General features: G+C 44.2%; 1 protein-coding gene across 3 annotated transcripts in view; it reads left to right on the top strand.

Annotated features, from left to right (window-relative positions):
• Nucleotides 1-18,464, top strand: part of Nubpl (NUBP iron-sulfur cluster assembly factor, mitochondrial) — a 183,555-nt gene that overhangs the window by 147,195 nt on the left and 17,896 nt on the right. For all 3 annotated transcript variants that reach the window (XM_075947420.1, XM_075947421.1, XM_075947422.1), the window contains one exon: nucleotides 8,769-8,854. In XM_075947420.1, coding sequence (XP_075803535.1) covers nucleotides 8,769-8,854 — 86 coding nt within the window. The remainder of the gene's footprint in view (nucleotides 1-8,768; nucleotides 8,855-18,464) is intronic.

The following is an 18,464-nucleotide window of genomic DNA, read 5'->3' as shown; positions in this document are numbered from 1 at the left end:
CTTTTTAGTTGTCAGAGACATTAAATCTTCTTTTCTTTTTAAAAGATTGATTCATATGTTTATTCATATATATGCATCTGTGTAAGTGTAGCCCACAAGGACCAGGAGAAAGATTGGGTCCCATGTCCCATGAGCTCTTGTAGGTAGCTGTGAGCAGCCTGACGCAGCATGTGGGGATAACCGCTGATCTGTCTCTAAATCATTCTTTATGTCCTTAATTGTAGACTTCTTTGGGTGAGCTGACCTTCCATGCAAACTTTGGTTGGAATTTCATTAGTGTTCATGTTTTTTCTCATTAGCTGACAGAAATCATTTAAGGAAAGGAGGGAAAGGTGTGCTGAACCCAGCACAGACAAGGGCGGCGTGTAGGTGGCAGAGCCAGATTCTTGTTTGGCGTCAGCAGGGAGAGGTGAATGCTGGTCCTCAGTTCCGTTTCTCCTTTTCTCCTTTTTGTTCAATCTGGACTCCTGCCTGTGTGTTTGTACCACCCACATTCAGGATTGCTTTCCCTTCAGTTCACCTCTTCTGGGAATGTCCTCAGAGATGCACCCAGAAACATGACTCCCAGCTGATTCCAAGTCTGGCCACCCCAGAGTCAAGACTGGATCTCACAGATACTTGGCAAGAGCTGCGTGCTATAGACTGCTATTGTTTTAGTCTCTGAATTATGAAAATTATTTCCAGAAGAGTTTTCCTTTGTAGTTGGACAAAAATGTAAGCAACTGATGAAGTCTAGAACCTATTCCAGGATTTTATCTTTTAGGGCATTTCTGACATTTCATTATTTACTTCGTTATTCGGGGGGATTGCTAGGCCTTTGCATACAGGGCAGAAACTCCAGCATTGAGCTTTATCCCCAGGCTCAACTTCAGTGCTTGTTTAGTTTAAACTCAAATTTCCAAAATTAAATGTAACGCCAATTATAACGGCAATGTTTTCTATCTAAATTTAAGAAGAAACAAAGTTAATTAGGAACATTTTATTTAGCTGAACAACCATTTTGCAGGTAGAAATTATGCTGCACAAGTTACAAATTTGATGAAATAGCCTAATGATGAGTATATTTCTACACTGTTACATGAAGGAGCACATATTTGGAAAGCATCTGCAGATGGTTCTAACATAGTCAACTTTCAGAGTCGCTGAGCGAATGTGCTGTCAGGTGTCTAAAGCCCTTGAGTTCCTCCCAGGTGTTCATCTCGCCTAGGCTTGTTCTAGAAGCTTCACAATACTTCATTCTATTTTATTGTTCAGGAGTTTTGAGAATTTCCTTCATGGCTTACTTGATGGTTAAAATCCCTTTGACTTAGAGTTCAGTAAGTAGCTTAATATCCATCCCAATGTATGGTCAGATCCATCTTAAAATCTCCATGTAAGCCCACTGAACACTGACAGAGTGCAAGGGCGCAATCTACACGGCTTTTCATCTGGTTGTAGATGTTCCAGGCCTGATGAGAATCGGAAAGGCGCTCTGAACAGCTTGAGCATGACAGTGTTAGGAACCAGAGCATCCCTGTAAAGTTCCCGTTCTCGTCCCTCTGTCTTCTGAAACTTATCTGGTTAGTGACAGGCAGGTGCAGCTGTTATCATATCTGGAGTTCCTTTTTAAAGAAAGAAGAAAAATTGGGGTGACTGCTGGGGAATAGTTTTGCACAGAAAGCTTGCTTGGGACATCCAAAATCCTGGATTAGAGTTGAGCCACAGAGATGAGCAAACTCAGAGCTGTGATCCAGGGCTGTCAGCACAGGCTGTGATGTCAGGAGGCTGAGGCGAGGGAATCGCGAAGTCAAGGCCAGCCTAGGCTAAAAAGTAAGATACTGATTACAAAAAATAAAAAGGAAACCAGGCATGGTGTCACACACCTTTAATCCTGGCACTCGGGAGGCAGAGGCAGGTGGATGTCTGTGAGTTCAAGGCTAGCCTGATCTACAAAGCGAGTTCCAGGACAGCCAGGGCTACAGGCAGGACAACAGGGTAATTCCATAGCTGAAGCGATTGAAGGCCTAGTATCTGCTGAGTGCGTTAGCTCTGTATCCAGATTCTGTCATGAAAAGGTGAAGTGACAAAGCTGAACATCCTCTTCCACCAGTCGCTGAAATCGTAGGTTTTCACTTATTTCTGCTTTGACAGTCTTTTCATACCGGTTAGCAGAATATCCTTCTTTCCCCCTCCTCTCCTCCCCCTTCCTTCCCCTTTCTGCCTTGCTTTGTTTTTGAGCCTCACTGTGTGCCTCTGGCTGACCTGGCACCCACTGGATGACTGTAAACCTCTAGGGGTTTCCTGTCTCTGCCTCTCTGCGGGCATCATGGGCTTGTGCCACCACACCAGGTTTGAAAATTTATTTCCAAGGCTAGCAAAATATAGTAATGTTTAAATTAATAAAGCCGGTGTGTTTTATGACTCTAGTCAATTATTAGTTGAATAAGGAAAGCATAAAGCTTGCAACAGTGACTCATGCAAGAATTGCTTGTATTTTGAAATAGTCTGTGAACACGATTGAGGTAGGTTTAGGTGAAACTCACATTTTACTTATCTGATAGCTAGTATTAGTGGGCATTCTTTGTAGTAAATGTTGAAAGCTTCATGACAAAAGACGTAAGAGAGCCCACAGTGATGACCTACAGTTCACAGTCACGTCTGTGACGTCATGCTAAACCAGCACAGGTTGAGTGGCTCTTCTGTTTGCCTTTCTCACGCAGTGCTGGGGCTGAAACCAAGGCCCTCGCCTATGCTCAGCACACGCTGTGCCCCCAGCTCCACCGCAGTGTGTGCTGATCCTCTGTCATGAAGTAGAGTCAGCAGTGAGCACTAACACTGTGAACACAGAGGGCAGTGCTCATGGCCGTTGATGCCTCCTTTGGCCGTCGTTCAAGTGCTCTGTCCTGCAGACATGATTCCGAGCAGGCTTTGTACATGTTTATTATGCCCCCATGCTGAGATTCTCAGCCAGGATATGCTCTGTGCTCCACAGGCAGCGCTCTACCGTTGACTAGTTCCAGTTAACCTCTGAAATAAATAACTTTAAATGTGTAATTGCTCTGAACTCTGAGCCAAATCCAGATCCGCACTTTTAGATTCTCCTTTAGTCTTAACAATTAAGACAGTACTCAAGTACTTATTCTGTGAGTTGTGTACATATTTGTAGGAATCCACCAGACACTGAGCCTTTGGTGGTAAATCTTAGTTGGTTCAAAAGTAAAAGGTTCAAGGAGAAAAGTGTACGCAAGCAGCCTTCTATAATTGGGCTTAGACATCTACCCTAGAAAGCAAATAGAGATTCTTGATGAGATCCTTGAGATAGTCTTTTAATGTTCCAGATTGTCACATCTTCTGCAAACTAAACACTCTTTCTGCCTCTGCTGACATTTCCTTACAGTCAGTAGAAGGAGCACAGGTCTCTACCAGATCCTCCATGGAGACCTGAGATGACATCACTAGTCATGGCAGACCGGAAGGAGTTCTAGGCTTCTTCCTATTGCTTCATGTGTTATAAGCAACAACAAAAAAAAATAATAATATTGTCAAGTTAGAAAGTCAAGAACTGCAAAAAGAAAATGTATCATCAAGTTTAGAGATCATATTTTAAGTTGTGGGATAAATCACAAGAAAAAATTGGCAGAGTTCCTTTAAAATTTGCATTTTGGGATGATAATGTGTAGATTAAGGACTAAAGTGTCATTTCGTTGGAAGCTTTGTCTATGCTGCATTTCTCATAAGTTCTGAGTATTATTAAAGGGCTATTTGAAATAGTTGCTTATATGAAATGCTAAACATTTTGGAACAATGATAGAGGATGTGTTTGTGTAAGGACCAAGACAGTGGCCACTAAACTATGTAGGAATTAAGGACGTTGTTATTAAAAACAACAACAGCAACAAAATAGTATCTACTTTTGTTTAAAAAAATTTATACCAAAGTATCTTTGATAAACCTAACTTGTAGTTTCTGTGGTGTATTACATATTATATTGACATTTGGTGACATGAAAAATGATTGTTCTCAATTGCTGTTTCAATGGCACTATTCTAAGTACAAAGAAACTCAGATAGAATAGATGCTAATGATGTTAAAGTTAAATGTTTTAAATCTTTTTCCATACTCTTACAGCTATCAAAATAATGTCAACTTAACATTTTAAACCATTTTTATATTCTTTTTTTAAAAAATGAAGCTGCTTCTTTCAGTGCAATAGGGCCAGTGTAAATATGTATGTTTTTCATGCTGTGGTCTAGAGAGAGTCAGTGAGTTGGTTGTTCAGAGTTACAGAACACATTAGAAACCAGAATCCAGAGCTCCTGACGCCTGCTCTAAAGAGTCACGACAATTTCGTGCTGTTCTAATGTGACAGGCGACTTTGAAAATAAACGAGAATGCTTAGATCACCAGTCTTTTCCTGAGGCCCATTTTGTGCAGGGTATTTTGTCATTAGTTTTGGTTGACAAAAAATTAAAATAATACAATTGATTATTACTCTATTCTGTTTTCATTGCTGTAACAAATGCACAAGGCCGTGTACTTTATAAAGAAAAAGGGTTTATTTAGTTTATGAATCTAGAAGCCCAGGCTTAGGTATCTAAGCTTGACCTTTGGTGATGGCTCCCTTGGCAACATTACATTGCAGTAGCAGGCATCATGCCAGAAGCTTATTGCAAAAAAGAGGGATTTAACCATCAGATAGGAAACTAGAAATTCAGGAGCCTCCTCTCTGATTGATGACAACTCCTTCTTAAGGCCCTCGAGAGGCTCCACAAGAAGGCACTGACTGCCTTAAACCCTCTAAGGACAGTCCCCTCGCTGCCTCCCACAGGGCTCTAGCCCTCCTTAAATAACTTTATTCTACTGAGAATTTCATACATGAGCAATACATTTACATCACTCTCACCCCTCCACCTCCAGCTCCACCTGTGTCCCCCCAAACGTGTATGTATATATATACACACATACGCACACATGGACATAACCTGCTGAGTCCACTTACCTTCGCTTGCACCAAGTGCCTATGTCCAGGGCTAACCACTTGGGACTGGACAGCCTATGCAGAAGCTTATCCCTGGAGGAGGCTGTCTCCCTCGCAACAAGAACGGACCACCTGTAGCTCTTCATCTGTGAGTAGGACCATGTGGAATTGCCCCGTCCATGGTGGGATGTCAATTGGTACTGTCTTTATGCTCTGTCAAGCCATATTAGTGTGAGTTCTTGGGTACTGCTGGGAAGTGTCGTATATAGAAGACTGTAGTGCCGTATATAGAAGACACTGTCTCACAGCAGACAAACCTGACCGTCTGGCTTTTAGAATCTTTCTTGCCCTTCTTTGTGATTTCCCCGAGCCTTATTTGTAGATTGTGTTGCACTAACAATGACTTAGTCTCTGCTCACTGACCAGCTGTGGATCTCTATAATAGTCTCTCTCCATCTGTGGCAGGAATGGCTCTTTGGTGACGAGTCATAGCTATGTATATCTGCACGTATAAGGATAAGTGTTTAGAGGACAGTTAGAAATGATATTGTTTTAGGGAAATGGCAGTAGTGGGTTCTCTTCTCGGATCTCTGACCTCTTTAGCCATGAGTAATTGGCTAGATTTACTGTACCAGGTATGATTTCCCTCCTATTGAGTGGGGTTTAAGTCCAATTAGACGGGTGTTAGTTGCCCCTGAGACAGAGGTGCTGCTACTGTAGTATTGTGTATATTTTGCCAATCCAGCCATTGTCGTGGCTCATAGGTGTCACAGGTGAGCAGGACTATGGATTACTTTCTCCCCTGGCAGTTCGCATAGCACCTTCGAATACTATGAGAGCTTGTCCTCCAGGAGAAGGCTTCCGGGTCAGTTCCAGCTTATTCCTCCAAGTCCCGCGTCTGGTGCGTGGAGTTTTCAGCAGTAGGTTCTAGTTCTGGGAGGCAGTCTAGGACAACACCAATAGCCTATGTTGGTTGGGGTGTCTCTTGGAGTCCCTTGTCCAACAGCTCAAAGAGAAGTTTCCATGCCTGGCACAGGGGTTTTTGTTAGATAGCCTTTGGCTCTTGGTGGAAACTTTGTCCCCCCTAGTGGCATAACTTCATTTAAATGACTTATATATGTAGACACATTGTCCTAGTAAGGCTCACTCTTGCTGTGATGAGACACCATGACCAAAACCAAATTGAGGAGGAAAGGGTTTATTTGGCCTACACGTCCACAGTGCTGTTCATTACTGGAGGAAGTCAGGAAAGGAACTCAAGCAGGGCTAACCTGGAGGTGGAGCTGATTCAGGGCAAAGGAGAAATGCTGCTTATTGACTTGTTCTTGGTGATCATCCCATGGTACTGGCATCTCCAAAATGCACATGTACTTATATATTATATGTATATTTAAGAAACATTAAATCATGTTTCCCCATTGCTTTTCAGTCACCCTAGTGTTATATCCATCCCCTCCCTCTTGCTTAGATTCCCTGCATCCAGATAAAGTCCCCTTCCCGCTTTCCCCATTCCCCCCTTTGTATCTTTAGATATGAGTTTGTAACCACAGAAAGCAGGACAGTAGGACACGGGACCCTTCCTTTTAAAGGTCCTGTCACCAGAGTGCCACTACACTGAGGACTAAGGCTCCAACAATGCAGTCCTTAGAGGACAAACATCCTGACCATAAAACACATGAACCCGTGTTCATCAATGAGTTGCAAATGGTAGACAAGAATAGTTAGCAAGAATGCATTTATGTCCTGTGACTGAGTAGGGAGCTAATGCAGTAAAGAACCCCCTGCAGAGTTTTTTACTGGGAGGAACTAGTCAACAGAGCTCCTTGTTCCTGGAGGAAGAGAATAATCTGAGATCACCTGAGATGAAGGAGAGGCAGTGCTTCCACTTACTAAGATAATCCGGGCAGTGAGGTTGAACAGGGCTGAGCTCAGAAAAAGTTAGAAGCCAATGCTAGGTCACAGTTGGAGACCTTGGAAGCTGTCTAAGACATATACCAGTTTGGCAGTCAAGGAAACTGAAATCCAGAGTCTTCCTGAGTTTCTTGCCCGAGATTAGTCACAGCTAGATGAGGCCAGAGCTAGGATTAATTCCTTCCACATGACTGAATATGAAAATATATTAATAACAGAATCGAGACAGTAGCAGATTGTAGAAATACACTGTGTGTGCAGAGAATAATTTTGCAGAACCTGATTCATTATTTGTTGGCTTTGGGTTTGTTAGTAGGGAAATTAAGAAAAGGAAGCTGGAGCCATTTTCCGAGTCGGATGGCCTGTCCAGTGGCGCAAGGGAGTGACCCTCCTGGCAACGTCTGAGTCATTTTATTAATAATATACACATAGTTGTGATGATGCCGTTGGGTGCAAGGCTGGCCACATCAGACATTTGTGTCTAGTGGTGCACAGAGCGGCGGCTCAGAGAAGCAGGGATCACTGTGCCGTTCTGTGGATGGAGAAACTGAAGCCCACATAGGTTGAGTGATTCCCTGTCCACACAGTCCATCAGCTTAGGATGAACCTCAAACGTCAGTAATAGCTAAGACCTCTCATCTAAAATTTCCTCTAGATAAAAATAAATAGATACTAGATAGATAGATAAAATGTTTAGTAAAGAAGTACAACCAAAACTTAAAAAAATCAATGAAATCTAAAGTACTGACATTAATGTAAAAGATAAAGATTGCAAGACGACTGTGGTTTCCTGTTGGAGAGCTGCCCTGAGATCTTATTGTTCTAGTTTGGTATGCCTGTCTTCCCATGGGTGTGCCGCGGTCACTTGGTTCCTCTCCCACTTTCTTCTTATCTACCATCTCCCACTAGACCACCAGACAGTACTCTGGCATCATTTGAACTTAACTTTGCCTAATCGGATGTTTATTGCTGCTCCTACCTCTGTTTTCATTTGCTCCGATAGACTATCCTGCTAGGCTCTGAAATGTGTTTCTTGTAGGTATAACTGATGGTCACATGTGATCTGTAATATTCTAGAAGAAACCACAAAATCCTAGAAGGATTTGCCAGAATCTGCTAATCATACCAGGCCTTCATTGTTGCTACGTAATGAAAACCAGTCCTGCATTTACCCCTGAACGCTATCCCAGGGCCATCTGCCTGGGCAGGGTAATGGTGGGGACCCCAAGCACCTCTGTCGCCATTCAAGCCTGACCAGTCTGCATCCATATTTCTACCATAGCCCTTGGCTTTTCTCTCTCTCTCTCTCTCTCTCTCTCTCTCTCTCTCTCTCTCTCTCACACACACACACACACACACACACACACACACACACACACACACTCCAAACCATTTGTCACAGTGTCCTTCAGAATATCAACTTTCAAAACTCAGCTTAGGAAGTACGTCTTTCTGGATACCTTCCCCATTGCTCTCCCTGCCTTCTACTCCCCCACCCTACACACAAACTCACTGCCCCTTTGTCCTGGTGGTGCTCCTTCTTGTCCCTCTGTCAGAACTCCATGGCCTCGTGCGCGTCTTCTGTTACAATGCGGCGTCCTTTGTGGGCCATCCTCGTTCTCTGGGGTGTACCTGGAAAGACTGGCCTGGTACCGTCTCACTGATGCATGTTTGAATGGGAAGAGATTGCTCTGGCTATGCTTGCTGCTCAGTCGGCTGATTTTAGAAGCCAGGAGTCAAGGGCAGGAATGGAAAAAGTCGACCTTCTTATTTGCTTGGGTCAAACTTGTGAGTCTTGGCCAGGTAATGTAGCCCACTCTGAGCACATGATAAGATCCTGTTGGAAGCAAGCTTCCCTCAAGCATTAAGAGATAACCTCGCTTTATTTCCCTTCGCTCAGGTGCTGTGATTGTCTCCACGCCTCAGGACATTGCGCTGACGGATGCACGCAGGGGTGCAGAGATGTTTCGGAAAGTCCACGTGCCTGTAAGCATTGACTCCCTCGCTGGTGAAAGTGTGAGACCCGTCTAGCCTAAGATCCAAACCATGAGCAAAGCGGCACCCAGTTTTAGTTTAGCCTTCTGGAGAACACTTCATGAAACTCCCGGTTGATCTTGCCTGTTACTGTAGAACACATGTAAGGATACACAAGTGTTCAAACATCATGCCAATCAAGAAGGATTCTGAAGCAGGGTTCTGGGATCGCAAGCTTTTTAAGGAGCTGTGCTCTCCAAATGCGGTTAGAGTCTCCTGAGCATCTCGGGAAATGCTTTCCTGATAGACTAGACGGCCTGTGGGACAGGAGTGAGAAGGTAACTCCTTTTCCTCTGGCTGCCTATGTTTTAACTCTAGATAGCCCACGTTCTTCTAGGGGGTATTTCTGTACTTGACAAAATAATGTAAGAATGTAATAAAAATAGACAAAGAATAATTAAGATCAGATGGAGCCCAAAGTAAAGTCAGCAAACAATTGCATACCATTAAGAAACTTAAATATGCTCTGAATTTCCTAGCAGCCAAAGGGAAAAGCATGTAACCAATTAAGACACTGTCCATTCGCACATGGTTAAAACAAGCTGCTTGCTTGAGACCAGACACATGAGACTTTCACTAGATGCTTGTAAGGAAGAAGCAATATCTTAAACACACTCCCCTCTTCCTTACTGTAAGGAAAAGGTCCTTCCTTCTTCAGTGTCTCAACAACAGCCCTGGAATAGTACCAGAGGTCAGTTACAACAAGACCCCTCTCATGCTTCTGTCCATATGGCTCTCCAAGTAGTTTTTAGAGCTAAGAGAAACAGGGCCTTAAAACTCTGGTCTCGAGTGATAAAACACATCCTGTGACCTCATGAAGCCTCGTGTGAAGGTGAAAGGAGAGAACCAACTCACAAATTTGTCGTCTGACCTACATGTGCGCTGTGCAGTGCACGCCTGTGCTCACATACACATACATGTAACAATGTATAAAACCTTAGGCCCGTGTATTAGCTTCAGGGTTCTCATAGTTCTCTCTTCTGCCCTCTTCTCCGTTACAAACAGTGTGATAATGTTGTTTGTTTGGGTATGTAAAGAACTCATAACTTTTCTCAAAGTCTTCAATGAGACCACAGTACAGGAGAAAGTTCAGGGACGCATTCTAAGTGTTCTTCTCTGAGAGGAGCCTTGAGAGTCATAAGACAGTGTACACAGAATAGCCAAGGTGATCTTCCCCGCAGTGCGTCTACTCCTGCACATCTGGAGCGGAGCTGTGTGCACGGACTGGACAGACAGACACTGGCGAGACTGAAGGAACCTGTCTGCTTTCTGCCCAGATGACTGCGGCTATTTTTTCTGGGAGCCCCAAAGATGTGGTTCTCCAGTTTAGAGCCAGCGTTCTAGGCTCTGAAACTTCTCTTGGAAATAATGTAAAGCCACGGTAACCACATGGCCACTGCAGAGTGAGGAGTTTCCTATTGCCTGTTTTGAGCCTGTGACTGTACTATCCTCCGGGAGAAACTAGATAAAGTCCTGACTGCAGGCCCTGAGGGGTGTGAGATTAAAATATAAAGTGGCAAAGAGAGAAGAGGCCTCCTACCAGAATTGATGGCGCTGAGTTATCACGTGATCGCTAACCCTTCCTGGCAAACATGAGGTTTCCTTGCCATTGGTCTGTTACTGCTGCCCCACGGTTCAGGTCAGCCCCTGCCTGCCTGCGGAGGCCCAGCCCTGCCTGTGCTTCCACACTCAGCCAACCCTTGAAGGAAATGGGTTTTTAAAAAGCAGGAATCAGGTTTTCTCTCTCATTTCCCCTCAGAAATGATCATTCAACTTCCGCTGTCATTTGAGATGGTAGTGGCTATGGGTTGGGCCCTTCTAGACTCTGATTGTTCAAAGTCTCATGACCATAGTTGCCGCATTCAGCATGTATACTTTTAGTTCAGGTGTTATTTTCCTCTGAGACCTGTGACCCTTCTTGACCTATAAATAATGAGAAAAAAATCTCATATGTTGTGATGGATCTGTCCCACCTCCCCCTCTTCCCCTCATCCCCCCATCCACCTCCCCCAGTCCCCCACCCACTGTCTCCAAGTCAGAGAGTGGACCAGATAATCCTCACAGAACACAACGGAGGAAGAGAGGCTAATCACTAAACTCGGGCTGTGGTATGCTGGCTAGGTGCCTTGGAAGGGTGAACATTCAGTATGGTAACGAGGGAATATCACCAGGAAGTGAGGAGTGGTGGGCTGTGTGGGCTCCGTGGGCTCCTAGGGCTGCATCCAGGGTTAACGAGAAGTGGAAGCAGCTGTTGGAGTCACATTTGTGATGTTAGTTTGTAGAGTTAGGGCTGTTCTGGGTCCTGACAGGGCCAGGATGTGGTCGTGGGTGTGCTGGAACTAAATGGCGAGAAATGAAAGTCGCTGGAGCTGTGCATTCTGTGGCTGCTTCCAGCGTGGAACTAATTGTTCCTCCCGCTGCATTTTGGACATCTGCCTGCTGTATCTCGGTGATAGCCTCTTTTTAGGCCCCGATTTAATCACCTGCTCTCTGTGCTGTAAAAACAGTTGAAAAGCAGGTAGACTGTCTTAACCATCTCTTAAACCCAAAAAACAGACTCACAGTAATGAGAACTTTCCAGGCCTGGGCCCAGTGTGCAGCCTCACAAGCATGGTGCCGCTTCTAGGAATGGGGCTGGTTATCAGTGAGAGGCGACTGTGCTGACTCCCGAGAGCCTTCTGGCTCTAAAAGCCCCAGAGTCTAAGAAATGGCAAAGCATTTGGAATTAAAACGTGTTCCACAAATGCAAGGGTGATGCTGCGCTGTTTATTCCACTTTATTCCCTTTCCCTGGTTTTCAGTCTTGTTCTGTTTTCCCTCCTTTTGAAGTACATTAGTTACCATGGCAACAGTGATGTCATTGGAATTCATTGGTATGGACAGAGTTTAGTGATGTCTGCAAGAACGTTTTGAAGTTAATTTAAATTATTTCTTAACTCAATGCATAGCTTGGGAAAGGAGGAAGAAGATGAAGGATTAAATTTTGCCCTCTGCCTGAAATGATAAAGAACTATAACAATTCCTTATTATAGCAGAATTTGTAGGTAGACTATTTTTCAAAAATGTAAGAATGTTTAGCCTTATCCGTTTTTTAATAATGAGTAATTTATGTATGGATCATTCTGACCCACTTTTGTTACCTCCTTTCCCAACAGCACCTCACGTGCCTTGCTGCTATTTCACCACGCGAGTGTTTGGCCTCCCAGGGATTTTCTTACTCGGTCCTTTCTTGGGAACTAGCTCAGCTCCTGAAAAGTACCCCAAAGTGTGTTTACTCTCTTCTTCGTTACATAAGGGCTCGCCCGACTTTAACTCAACAAACAGTTGTTAGCGGATGTATTCCACGCATGCCTATGTGCGGATACTTAGTGTCCTTTATGTGGAGCACTGCTTTCCAGTCTGCTTTCTATTACCATGATAAGTGCCATGGCCAAGAGCAACCCTGGAGGAAATGGTTTATCTCATCGTAAGGGCCGCTGTCCATCACTGAGGGAGCCAAGGCAGGAATCAAGGCTGAAACCATGGAGGAGGGGTGCTCACTGACTCGCTTCTCCTGGCTTGCTTAGCCACCTTTCTGATACAGCCCAAGCCCACGGGGGTGGGACGCTCCTGTGTCAATTAGTAATTAGTAATAATTAGTAATCACTCTGCTGAGGTCCCTCTTCCCAGGTGACTCTAGTTTAGGTCAAGTTGACAAAAGCTGACTAGCATCACCGTAACCTTCTATGATGACGTCAGAAAGAAAAACAGTGCCTTTCTCTTAGTACCTTTGACCTGTTGGTTAACTCTGTGATGTCAAAGGGGCCCTGCATTCTGAGAGTAAGAAAACATTCTTTTCTGGGCCCGTGGGGCTAGTGTTGGAAAAGCTTTTCTTTTATTTGCTTCTTTTCAGACTCTCTAATTTTGGACGTGGTGATCTGTTGCGTGACGAAGTCATTTCCATCGTAGGAAACCCATGTTCACTTTTCAGATTTCAGCTCAGGAGTTACTTGCCCTGGGGAGTTTCATTTCCCCCTCAATGTGCCACCTAAAGTTAACAATGCTTGATTTTATTCCCTTGTCCACATGTCCAGTTCGCCTCTCACCCTATTGCAGGTTTGTCTGTCTGTCTTCCTAGAAGAGTCCAAAAGTTCCTGGGTGGTAAGAGAGCCTGCCCTAACCATCCTGCCCATCTCAGTCACCTGGCACAAAGGCATACTGTCCCTGTGACCCAGGGTCGATGCCACCCACTGCCCACTGTTCATCCTCCCCTGGGCATAGGTTGCTCTGCCGTTTCCTCTGTCACAGCCACCGTGGCCTTCCACTTCTGCAGGCTTCCTGCACCCCAGGTGTCCTCGAGGTCTTCAGTGTGCCACTTCCCACCTGGGCACACTTTGCCCTCAGTGTCACTTCGGAAATCTCTTTTTTTCCATCCTTAGGTACCAGGCTAGACAAGTGGACTTTTTCTTGGGGACTTGGCATAGCGTTGTTAGCGAAGAGAACATGCCCTCTCTCTGGCCTCGCTGTGCTCTTCCCCTCTCGCAGAGACAGCTCCACAATAAGCTCTGTTGTGGAGGGACCGCCCACCTCGGTCTGCGTCTGAACATGTAGCTGCTCACTAAATATGTGCTAGACGAATGGACTTGGTAGGATCCTTCCTGTTAAGGATATGTAAATCTGAAAACTCAGGCAAGTACAGCAGTGTTGAGCATCTCTTGGTTTGTCTGGACTGAGGGAGCCATAAAAAGCTGGCCAGGAAGAAGATGCACTTGGGCCAGATCTTTAAAATGTTTAATCTGCTGGAGATTGATAGAAAGATCCAAGAAAGCATGGAGCAGTAAGGAAGTAGCAAAATGGTCAGGGCCGTCACGGCACAATGTGATGCACCATTGGTCATGAATCCGCCCAGGAAAAGATATAACCAAAGGTTTTACAGCGCATCGGCCCAAGTTCTTAAGAGAAACCCTCATTTCCTGACATTGTCTGTTATAAACACACATCCACGTGCCTTTCTAGGCGATCAGGTGTAAAATGTGGCTTCTCTATGACCAGCGTGGAGGTGATGGCAGCCAGAGCCTGATCCAGAAAAGTGGCAGTGAAAGGAGAAACTCATGGAATTGGCAGGCTTGCAGTTGACTGCCTCGTGGGGTTCACACCAAACAAGCAGAAGTCCAGGGGACGTGTGGAGTTAGCTTGCCGTTAATAAATCTACCAGGAGCTGGTTTTCTGCTCGGTGTGACGGTGAAGTAGTTTTACTCTCTCTTTGTTAAATGGTCTCATTCTCACCTGTTTCTCCTTTCTGTGATGCTGTAGTTTGATGTGGTTTGTCCCTCGAAGGGTCCTGTACTGGTAGCTTGGTTTTCTGGGTGGTGGGAGGGATGTTTAAGAGGAGATATATTTGTTAGGTCACTGAGCATGCTCTCAGAAGAGACAGTGGGTTAAAATAATATAACCCAGATCACCGTCTGGTTTCCTCCTTGCTGGAATGATTTCCCCTTTCCCATAAGCCCCTTCTGTATGCCATGAGATATTCATGACAGCTAAGCTATTACAGGTGCCACATCCTGTCATTTCCAGAACTGTGAGCTCGAAGTCTCTTTTCTTCATTTATCCTCAGATATTTTGTTATAGACTGATAAAGATGTACTTAAAGAAGTATTGCCCCAAAGTGGCTGTGCAAATTTGCACTCCCATCAGCAATGGAGGAATGTTCCCCTTGCTCCATAACCTCTCCAGCATGAGCTGTTGTTTGTGGTTTTGATCTTAGGCACTCTGAAAGGTGTAAGATGAAATCTCAGACTCATTTTGATTTGCATTTCCCTGATGGCTAAGGGTGTTGAGCAGTTCCTCGGCCATTGAGATTCTTCTGTTGAGAATTCTCTGTTTAGTTCTGTGCCCAGTTTTTAAGTGGATTATTTGTCTTGTTGATATCTAGTTTCTTGAGTTCTTTATATATTTTGGAAATCAGGCGTCTGTTGGATACGGAGTTGGTGAGAAAAAAAATCTTTTCCCATTTTGTACGCTGATTGGCAGTTTCTCAGAAATATGGGCATCAATCCACTACAAGACCCAACTGTACCACTCTTGGGCAAATACACAAATACACAAAGGATGCTTAATCATACCACAAGGACACTTGCTCAGCTATGTTCAAAGAGTGGATGCAGGCTCCTCTGTCCTTCCATGGGCTCTCTTAGAAGTTTTCGTGTACTCTAGAGTCCTTTTCTAAGTTACTGAATTAGTCTCATCTTACCCTCACAGCACCCTGAGAGAAAGAGATCATCATTTTCTCCAGTTTACAGGGAAACCTGCATGGATTTATCCACACTTTGGTGAGGTGCTGAGCTCCACTAGGTACCCTCAAGCAGTCTGTTCTTTCCAGGGCTCACATTCTCACCTGTGAGTTGTGCAGCCCATCCAGAATTGAGGCTGGTACTGTGGGCACCCCGGAGTATCATAGCCAGTCTAGGAGTCCAGTGTTCGCCTCTCATTGAGCTCTGCTTGCTCAAGTGGGGAAGTGAAAGCAGAGGAAATGGGAGCCCCGAAGAGTGAGCTGCAGCCATGGGGCCAAGGGTTCTGATGACAGCCCAGACGCAGACGGAGACTCTGAGGAAGGCTGCCGTGCCTACGATCTGTGAGAAGTCCTTAGTGCAAAGGAGGATGGGAGTCAGCCATCTGTAACAATGCCTTTAATTATTATGTTAAATTGCTCTACTAGACTGTATTGACTTGTCATTATGAAGGCCACTTCTTCCTGAGTAAAGTCCCTCAGTCCATTTACTCGTCACCCTGTTTCCACACACACATCAGTGACCTAGACCAAACTGTAGCTGTATAATTTACGATGTGACCTCGAGCAGATAAGTCAGCATCAGGGTTCTCATCCATGAAACAGGGGCCGTAATCCCCACTCTGCTGGTCATAATGGCAATTGAATAAGATTGTGTATCCAGCACTTACATTACTTAGCGTATAGTACTGTGATTGGTGGCTCTGACTGTTACTGTTTCCGTGGCAGACGTCAGAAGCTGGTGTAAACCCTCCTTTTAGAGACTTAAGAATGCAAGGTCCCAAAAAGTTGTACCTCGTGGACCATGGCTGCTTCTCTGGTCTCTGGGAGGTGTGTAGACACAGGCTTCCCTGTTCGTTCTTTCTGTATCCTGTAAAGGAAAAAAAAAGAGCACCCATCTCACTTTTAAAATCCTAAATGGCTGTAATAACCAGAACCTGGAAGCAACCTAGATGCCCCTCAACGGAAGAATGGATGAAGAAAGTATGGAATATATACATATTAGAGTATTACTCAGCAGTAAAAAACAAGGACTTCTTGAATTTTGCATACAAATGGATGGAAATAGAAAACACTATCCTGAGTGAGGTAAGCCAGACCCAAAAAGAGGAACATGGGATGTACTCACTCATATTTGGTTTCTAGCCATAAATAAAGGACATTGGGCTTATAATGCATGTTCCTAGAGAAGCTAAGTAAGAAGGTGAACCCAAAGACAAACACATAGGCATCCTCATGAATATTAACCTTCATCAGGCGATGAAAGGAGACAGAGACAGAGGAGCACGGGACTGAAATCTCAAGGTCCAAATCAGGAGCAGAAGGAGACGGAGCACGAGCAAGGAACTCAGGACCGCGAGGGGTGCACCCACACACTGAGACAATGGGGATGTTCTATCGGGAACTCACCAAGGCCAGCTGGCCTGGGTCTGAAAAAGCATGGGACAAATCCGGACTAGCTGAACATAGAGGACAATGAGGAATACTGAGAACTCAAGAACAATCGCAGTGGGTTTTTGATCCTACTGCACGTACTGGCTTTGGGGGAGCCTAGGCAGTTTGGATGCTCACCTTAGGAGACCTGGATAGAGGTGGGCGGTCCTTGGGCTTCCCACAGGTCAGGGAACCCTTATTGCTCTTAGAGCAGATGAGGGAGGGTGACTTGATTGGGGGAGGGGGAGGGAAATGGGAGGCGGTTGCGGGGAGGAGGCAGAAATCCTTAATAAATAAATAAATTAAAAAAAAAAGAAAGATGAAGGCATTGGTTATAGGATGTCAAAGAAAAAAAAATAAAATCCTAAATGGCATATGCGTGCATGCTTCATTCAGGTGCATACCCCATTCAGGTGCAGGGCAATACAGATCTAATTTATTTCCATGTCACTATCCATCTCTCTACTTAGCAGTGTGCCACGCCCTGCCCACCCACCACACTGTACTTCTTAAAACGTAGCTTTTAATGTCGTGGCCTGACAGTCTTACTTGTTGCTTTCCCGAGTCAGGGTTTAAAATAGAAAGAAGATAATAAAATTTTGAGCCTACTTAATTCAGTACATTTAGACACAAAAATCCAATATTCAGAGCAATGTTGATATTTCAAGAGAATCCATTTTAAAACGTTAATAAAAGAAGTGGCGTTCTGAGCCCTTGATGGCTGGGAATGATGCTGGAATAACATGTGAGATGGGGGGACGTGGCTGGCGGTAGTCAGGCATGTAATATTTGCTTTCTTCCAGTAAAACTAGCCGAGGTAAAAGGGAAGAAAGGAGCTCATACTTTGGTGAGGCATTAAACATGATTGAGCATGCTTACAGCTGCAGCTCCGTGGCATTATGTAAATGAAGGCAGCAGAAAGCTGCTGTTTTAATGTGTCTGCTATCAGAGGACACACACAGCAGCCCTTCAATAAACATAAACAGCTTAGCGGTGTCTAAAGCACTCACAAGGTGGGAGGCTGTTTTGTTTTAGCGTGGCTCATATAGACATCGCTTCTTTCCTATTTAGGAGAAGAATCTCTCGGAACAGAACTGGAATGTGGACGTTCTAGATGTTTCCTAGTTACCGCTGGCTGCCCTATCCAGGCCCCAGTGGCTGGAGGATGCTCTCTCATCAGGAGCACAGTGGCTTCTAAGCTCCTTGCTCACACTTTGCCTGCAGACTTTCCCATAGCTAGCCCTGTCCTATATAGTCATTTGTCATGCAGTCTGCGTTTATTAATCATGGATTTCTCCTTTTTAATTATTTAGAGAGAAAATATATGATATATATGACAAACTATACATATATACACACATAAATAACATGTATGCATATATATACACATAAATGACTGCAGAGAATTGATATCACGGAGTTGCCCTCTGATCTCCATGTATGACCTTAGCACACATGAACACACAATGATAACAATATTAACAGTAAATCTAATCAATTAATTAAAATACTTATAATAAATCTCAGATCCTGGTAAAATGTTTTCTTACAGCTTTGTACATTTGACACTAGATAGGGTGACTTCCAAAGTACACTCATGGTCAGACTTTGTCTAAGGTAGCAATGTCCAATGGAAATACAAAGAAAGCTTTGAGTGTTACTTTAAATTTTGGGGTAGCTGTATTTTTTAATGTAAAAATAAAACAGGTAAAGTTAAGTTTAACCATGCATTAAAAATATAATTTTGAGATGAAAGCTATTTAAAAATTATAAAAAGACATATAAAAGATTTTTGTGTGTGCACACACACATGTGCATAATGTGGACAGGAAATTCCTATTTCATGATGCCTGTGTGAGCA

This window comes from Microtus pennsylvanicus, chromosome 14 (assembly GCF_037038515.1).
Source record: "Microtus pennsylvanicus isolate mMicPen1 chromosome 14, mMicPen1.hap1, whole genome shotgun sequence".
NCBI lineage: Eukaryota > Metazoa > Chordata > Mammalia > Rodentia > Cricetidae > Microtus > Microtus pennsylvanicus.
Note: the sequence above shows the minus strand (reverse complement) of the source record. Positions and strands in the feature narration are given on the sequence as shown.